The 7,860-nt window shown below is 57.4% G+C and overlaps 1 protein-coding gene across 1 annotated transcript in view; it reads right to left on the bottom strand.

Moving 5' to 3' along the window:
• Nucleotides 1–673: 673 nt before the first annotated feature.
• Nucleotides 674–7,860, bottom strand: part of SRRM4 (serine/arginine repetitive matrix 4) — a 138,099-nt gene continuing 130,912 nt past the window's right edge. The window contains 1 exon segment of the mRNA XM_028527735.2: nucleotides 674–6,978. Within this exon segment, the coding sequence (XP_028383536.1) occupies nucleotides 6,699–6,978 (280 nt within the window). The 3' untranslated portion in view covers nucleotides 674–6,698.

The raw sequence follows: 7,860 nt of genomic DNA, 5'->3' as shown, positions 1-7,860 counted from the left end.
CCAGGCAGGCCCCACAGGGGCTCGTGGGAGGGCAACTGTGGCCATCTGTCCCCACCCCTGCACCCCATGCTGAGCTGCTGTGGGTGGAGCCAGGCGCAGGCTGGGGACTGGAGCCCGTGGCCTGGGCTCAGTCATCGACTCCAGGCCTTGGGCAAGTGGCTTTGCTTTTCCGGGCCCCGGTTCCCTCCTCTGCAGGAAGGAGATCCTGTTGCCTGCTGCCTGCTGCCTAGGGTTGTGGCGGAGACGAAGGAAATGCACACAAAATGCTTGGGGAGGGGCTTCCTCCTCCATGGCCACTGTTACTATACAGGGTCCGGCAGAAGGAAGGCCTGCTCCGGAGTGTGGTTGGTAGGGTGACAATATGGGTGTAATGCTTTATAGTCTTCACTTGAACATTTCACCTACAATGTCATATGGTGTGCTTGGGTGAGATATTGTTATGTTACAGGATTACATGCTTATGATGTTGTAATAAAAGATTGTGTAATGAAACCCAGGGGCGTTATTTGTGCCGCACCCTGCATGGGAAACCAGAAGACCTACAGATTTGTTTGGGAGGTGCACGAACAAGCAAGGTGACAGCGTGTGGCCTGCGGTGGCAGCGCCGCCTCCCTGCCACCCCTTCCCCGCCCTCGGCCTCCCCCCGTTGCGGACAGAGGACGCTGGGCCGTTGTGAGAACACCATACCACGGGACCTTTAATTAGAACAGACGTGTTTCGTACAGGCTGAAGACCCGGGAACCCTGGGGAGTTTACGCTCAGCTGCAGACACCAGAAGTCACACAAGCCACGGCCGCTGCGCCACTCACTGGGTGGGAGACAGGGTCCCAGGGTGCTGCTGGGCACAGGAGCTCCCGCCCTTCTGTGTGGGTGGTCCGGGCGGGGGCCGGCTGCTCAGCCTGGGCTGCTGGTGGGTTCCCTGGTCTGGGGTTTTCCAGAGGGGGGGGTTCCAAGCCCCCAACGTGGAGAAATGGCCTTGGCTGATGTGGTAGAATCTTCGAGGTCCTTGGCCAAAAACTCTTTGAGGAAACAGCTGAGAATTGGGACAGAAGAGATACAGCCCGAACAGAAGTCCTCATAGCACAGGCCCGGCAAGAAGGAGCCCCGGAGAGGGTGGGGGGCACGGGGCCCGACAGACCAGAGCCCCAGGGAGCTTGCGCACGCCACTTCCCCCTTCCCGGGCCTCCGCGTTCCCATCTGAGAAATGGCCATACGACGCATACCGCTGGTTTGCACAACGGTACAGATAAACAGTGGCACGGCAAAGCCACTCTGATCTTTACTTTGATGACCCTGGAAGGCTGGGTTTGGGGAGAAGTTCAAGCTGAATATCGAGGGCTTTCAGCTGGACCACAAGGCGCTGTTAAAGTGGCAGCACCTGGACACCCTCCTCCCCACCATCTGACCGCAGGACTCAGCTACTGCGACCTCACCCTGCAAGTGAAGCCCAGGCCGTTTTTATTTCCAGCCCTGGGAGACACCCTTCACCCCACAGTCAGGAGAAGTCACAAGGGGTCCTGTGTCTGCCAGGGCATCAGAGTTAGGAGCCCCTCCCCCTCCCCCACTGGGAAACACTGAGGCCAAACCCCATTCTGCGGATGGTAAGACTGAGGCCCGAGAGCCACTCCGTCCGATACACACACACACACACACACACACACACAGAGGCAAGAGACCCACAAAGGAAGCTGGTGCCATTTGCTTTGGCTCCGCTTGTTAAAAGATGAGGCATAGCTGTTCTTGGCCAGAGAAGAGGGATTATCATCTTCTCTCTGTCTCACCACTTTTTTCTCTTCCCAAGGAGTTGGGACTTTTTAATAGAAGTTGGTTCGTGTGCAGGCATTTTATTCCTCAATTAATTTCCATCTAAATGAGGTTTTCCCGGAGTTAACCAGTGTTTTAGTTCCATTTGAGCTTAATTTGTATGACTGAAACCTCCGTTTCTGCCGATTCCAATTTGCTGGGTGATTCTAGCTCTCATTACCTGGGCCAGCACGCACCCTCTGCAGGCAGCCGCCCCGGAGCTGGGAGCTGGGAGCTGGGAGCTGGGAGCTGGGAGCTGGGCCGGTTTCCATCAGCAATTCAGGGGCAGGGGGAGTCCCCCTCCTCTCCCAGTACCACTCAATACATAGGAAATAAATTATTAAAGAAGCAATGTTCTGATGAGGGATCCCCATGATGGTATTTACAATGCCAAGCAACCACCACTGAAGAAAAACCCTCAAAAAGTAAAGACAAACAAACAAAAAACGGTCCCAGATGGAGGGGAGAGGACAACTCTCTGGGCCTCAGCGCAGGTTGGTGTGGGAGTGAGAAGGGAGGAAGAGGATGCAATGGAGCATTGCTTCCTAGCACCAGCGTCGGGCCTTGGCTGGGGCTGGCCGGGGCAGGAGGCGGCGAGTTTTTAAGGAACGCTAGAAGTCTTTAATTTTTTTTTATGACACAAAATTTTATATTCAGCTGGAGAGAAAAGCAAGCGATATGCACGTGAGAGTACTTTGGGTATTTGGGGAGGAGAATATGGCAAAAGAAAAGACAGAAGTAGGACTTGGAGAAAAAAAAAAGTGCTTCCGAACCTTTGGGAGCAGCCTGAATTTTGGCCTCGTTACGCAAAGCCTTCTGGGAAAGGTGGGTCTGAACAAGCCAGCCACGGGGCCTCTGAGACGGAGACCCTGTGTCCCTCGGACATCTGAATCCCGTTTTCCTTCTGAAAGACTGACTGTTCTTCAAAGAGAGGGAAGAAGTACAGGGATGGAGTCGCACCTGGATGGACTAGAAACGTCCCTGGGTGGGGGCTTGGAACCAGTTAGCTTTCTCTTCATTAACCAGAGGGAAGTCACATTCTGCTTCCCGCTTTTACTCTCGTGATGAAGACCCTCCTAAAAACGATCCGGGATGTTTTTCCCTCTTTCTCTACGTCTCCGTGAGCTCAGTCTGTCCTTGAAGAACGGCCCAGGGCTCGGGTGGTCACTTTGGGTCGTATCTCAGAAATTCCTCCGCGTTTCAAAGGGGGACACCGCAGCCCAGAGAAAAGGGGCGATTGGCCCGGGTTCAGTCGGTTGCTCCGTGAATGAATACTGGTAGCAGGAAGGCCAGGGGCTGCCTGTCCTTGACCTCAGGCCACATCTGCCTCCTGTTTCCCCGACTGGTCCTCGAACTCGGTCCTCCTCGGGGGCAGGTTTCGGCAGCCTGTCTCATTACTGGGGGCAGGAAGTGATGAGGGCAGGCCGAGACAGAGCCGTGCCAGGGGTCGGGAGTTCTGGTTAAAAGTAAGGTTGTCGGTGCCCCAGCACGAGTTTTTATGTTTGGAGGGGAAAACACAGAAAATGTAAAGGAAATGAGAGAAACACACCAAGTGAGCGGGAGGGACAAAGATCTCCCCTAGGGGGCGCTCAAGCAGCCTTCTGGCAAACATTCCCCCAGCCAGGGGGACTCCTTTGCTTAGGCGCTTGGGCTAAGGCAGGGCAGAGTCACATGACCAGAGGAACCACCAGGCTCACCAAACCCAAAGCTGGACCAGCCAAGCTGCCTGTTTCCAGGCAAGGAAGAGTGACTTTGGAAAGGGAGGGAGCCGTCTCCCGCCGCCAACCACTGCTGGTTGCTCAGAGAGGCAAACCAGCGACGACCTCTAGGTCCTGCTTCCCAGGATGCACCTGAGATGACCTTCTTGTGGGGGACCTGTCGCTGCTCCTTTTACCTTATTTTTTAACTTCAAAAATATCCTTGCTCTCTCCCTCAACAGAACAGCAAGAGACCACACGCAAAAAAGGGCTTTCCCTTTGGGCACCAGGAGACAGAAGCCCGAGGAACTGACAGGAAACCAACAAGGTAGGCTCAGAGAAGCCGGGGAGGGACCCTGCCCACTAATACCTGCCGGGGCATAAGGCCGAGACCAGGATAGGCATCTCCACTTCCCTTTGTCACGTCCCTTGCCTTGGTCTCCAGGTTTGAGCTTCTTGCCTAAGCCAAGTGCACGGGGTCCCAGTGTGGACCCCGCGCCACTCTCAGCCACCGTGGGCTCCAAATGCAGGCAGCGGCTTCGATAAGCACCCACAGAGGGAAGCCTCACCAGCCCCCCGAGAGGCGGCACCTCTGTCTCCCGTGGGCTGCCTGGAGCACTTTCACGGGCGATTTTGACTCTGGGTTTCGCTTTCCACACTAACTGTAGACGCCAGCCCCCACGTAAGCTGTGACTCCACGGTGCCAGCTCAGTGCCTTAGCTCATAAGCTTCTTGGCCATTTTCATTTTTTTTTTTTGGTACCTCAGTGAAGCAGCTGGAGGGCAGGGGCTGGGGTGCAGGCCTGAACCTCACCGATGGAGGGCCAAGCAAGGCACCTGGGGGCCTGAAGTGCTTCCGGGCCACCTCCAGGATGTGCTGGGGCCTAGGGCTCAGTGGGTCCCACCTACAGGGGAAAGGGCAATGTCCCCACCCACCCCCGGCTGTCAGATCCCACCTACAGAGACAGGAAGGGAAAGAGAGATGCCCAGAAATAATTTAGAAGACCCCCTGCTCCCCAAACACACACACACGTAACACACACACACACACACACACACCCTCTCCATGTAAATAAATAGTTGAATACTGCTAATGGGGACAGAGCGAGATCTCATCACATAAATAAATAAATAAACATAAATACATACAATAAATAAAAAGGTCTGCTAGCAGCCCCAGGCGAGACGGTCCCCTAGAGTTGCGTCAATGGAGGCAGTCTGAATGCGTGCGAGGCCCTGGGGCCCCTCACCTCGGTCCTGCCAAGGAGGCTGCGAGGCTCCGCTCCGGGGAGCCTCCGTCTCCGTGAGGGGAGACTGGAGTCCAGCAGGGAGCCTGGGCAAGGAAGAGGGTTATTTACACTTGCTGTACATGCCCTCCTGGGGCGCCTGCCATCGGCCTTCCGCGGCGACAGCATCAGCATCCGTAACCTTGGCGGCAGGGCCCAGGGCCGGGCCAGAGGGCATCATGGGAAGGCGGGCCCTCCTTGGCTGCCTGGACAACCGTGCTCCGCTCTCCGGGTGGAGGAAGGACGTTCGGGGTGGTTCAGGGCAGTTTCTGGCCCCACGGGCTGATGCGAAGGCAAAGACAGGGGAGGGGCGGGGCCCCGCTTCCAAACAAAAAGATTTTTTCCCGCCAAATGTCTTGCGTGCGGCGTGAGATGAAGAGTCCTTGATCCCTGCTTCCACAAAGCCCCAGAGCCAGAGCTGGGAGCTGCCTCCTCTCGCTCCCGCCACATCCTGCCCTGCTGCTGTTGCCGCCGCAAGCTCGAAATTCACCCTTGAGGCTCCGGAAAGCCGGTTAGCTGGTGGGGGGATGCCCCAGGTTATCTTAAGGATCCTTTCTCCCACACCCCTGTCCTCAGTTACTTCTGTGGATGGAGCAGCTGCTGGTATTTGTGTCAGAGATGGACTCGCCCTCAGGGCCCAGCCTCAGGCAAGGGAACGTGGGCCGGGGCCAGAAACACGGGTGGGACTTCCCCAAGCTGACAAGGAACTTCCGAAGCCAGGGGGAGCCCAAGACATGGAGCATCCAAGCCTCGCTGACCCTCTGAATGTGGGTGGGCCTTTCCCCTCAAACCTGAGCTGCTGCGCCCCAGCCTGGCAAAATTCCTGAGGCAAAGGGGGTGGCAAAGATGAGGGTGGGTGGGTGGGTGGGTGTTCGTTCAGCTGCATTGGGTAGGATCCAGGGTGTGGCACTCTGGGCGGTGTGGAGGGGCAGGCAGGCGCCAGCCAGAGGGTAAGGCCAGACGGGCTGGCGCTGCGGATGGCAGCTGGCCATGGCACTGGGGGACGTGCGGCAGATGGTCCTGTGGAATTCAGCTGGTGCCAGCTAGTGGGGCCGGGACACATTTGGGAAATGGGGGTGTTGACCATGCTGTCCCGACTGTCCGCTGTGTCCTTTCTCAGTGAGGTTGCAGGGTCCCTGTGAATAGTCAGGGGGCATCTCGTGTAAGCCATGTGGCGGCCTCTCCGTTGCTGGAACCTGCTGGGCTGCTTTTCCGACCAAGCTGGCACATGGGGAGCAGCAGCCTGAACTCTTCCTCTGCGTTTCCACACTCATTATCAGAGGCCCCTGCTGTCAGCTGGAATGTCCATGTCCCCTACTCATGTGCATCCCCTCTTCTAGGATTCGAGAGCCTTCTAGCCTTTGCTCTGGCCTGTTTGGGGAGGTGGCCGGCCTGACCTCATCTCCTGGAGTTGAATTGCTGTTGATCTCTTCTAATCTCCCTACCCACCCACCCCTGACATCCCCATGAGGGATGGGTCCACAGACATGCAGCCACAAGACTGAATGAGGGGAGAAGGAGGGCAGGTGGGACGAATGAGCCCCGCCCTTCCGTATGCAGCCGGGAGCAGTGTGTGAGCAGAACCGTCTACATCTTCCTGGCCAGGCCCAAGTGTTGGAGTCACGGACCCATTGCTTCTTATAAAACCTTGAGGGTTGTTTTTTTTGTGTGTGTGTGCCAACAGAGGGTGGGTGTTTCTCTTCATCTGAATTGAGCCCCAGGATGGTGCTGGTGGAGGCTCTTAGCAGCGGGTACCCTCTTTTCCTCCTCCCCAGGAGAACAGAAAGGACAGGGTCCAGGAGCCCTCAATGTCTGTCACCAAGGAGAAGGCAGGGTGGGCAGAGAGTGGGGGAGGCTGGCCCAAAGATAGGGCCCCGCCCCCGCGGGCAGCTGGCTCAGAGGAGGGCCCTTGCTTAGCGCCTGGTGCTGGAGTAGCTGCCTGCTGAGCTGTAGCTGCGGCTCCGACTCCGGCTCCGGGAGCCCAGACTGGGGCTGCGGGAGCTGGAGCTGCTGCTCGTGCGGGTCCTGCTCCGGCTCCGGGTGCGGCTGCGGCTGCGGGAGTAGCTGCGGCTGCGGGAGTAGCTGCGGCTGGCTGAGCGGCTGCTGCTGCTGCTGTACCAGGAGGAGGCGCTGCTGAGGCCGCTGGACGAAGAGGGGCTGGGCCGGTAGTAGGGGATGGGGCGTTTCCGGGCGCTGTGGAGACCAGAGGGGGCACGGGTGAGGGCCAGACTCCTCCCAGCCTTCCTGGAGCCTCAGCCTTGTCCCGAGGGAAGGCGACCAGCAGCTTTACACTCCCCCTAGGCGCTTAAGAAAAGATTCTCCCCTTGCAGTTCTGAGAACATCAAGCAAACAAGAACTAGCGCTGACAAGTCTTAAAAAGTGATAATTTCACTTTTTCACACAGAAGGCCTGGGGCGCTGAGCCTCCAGCTGGCCACGGAATTTGTTATTTTTACTTTCACTAGAACCTTCTATTTATGGAAGGGGAGGCTGATTTTCCATTCACTGTGGCCTATCAAGTTTCCTTTCGAAATAAATGTATGCACCTCTAAAAAAGGGCAAGTCTATTTAAAGAAAATTAAGTGACTGAAGCTGGGAAAACACTGAATGCGTTCATCAAGAAGCTGAGAGTCTTCTGGAAACGCCACTCCCTCCCTTCACCCCAGCCTTCCTGCAAGTGCACCCCAAGGCCACCCTCCCTCGGGGCAGTGGGTGCAGGAGTCCCTTTCTGCGCGCCAGGGAGCAGGCGATGCCATCACCCCCGTCTTCCTGTTTGGGACCCACGTTCCTTTCCCTCCCCCAGGCCACCCCCAGGGAGGAGGTACAGGCGGGTCAGAAGCTCCGCCCCTTCCCTAGGGCAGGGGGGAGGGTCTCTGGGCCACGTGGCTGACCCAGGAAGGGCCAGCAGGAAAAGCCCAGCGGGTCTGCAGACACCGATTTTAGGGCGGCGCTCTGCCATTCTCCCAGGCTCCCAGGCCTGGGACTTGGTGCCCCCTCGGACCCGCAGTCCCTCTTCTCCGACCTGACCTTTACAGAAAACCTGTCCGCCCGGTCTGACCCTTCAGTCCGCTAGGAT

This window comes from Phyllostomus discolor, chromosome 13 (genome assembly GCF_004126475.2).
Source record: "Phyllostomus discolor isolate MPI-MPIP mPhyDis1 chromosome 13, mPhyDis1.pri.v3, whole genome shotgun sequence".
In the NCBI taxonomy this organism is placed as follows: domain Eukaryota; kingdom Metazoa; phylum Chordata; class Mammalia; order Chiroptera; family Phyllostomidae; genus Phyllostomus; species Phyllostomus discolor.
This window is presented reverse-complemented; position numbering and strand designations above follow the sequence as displayed.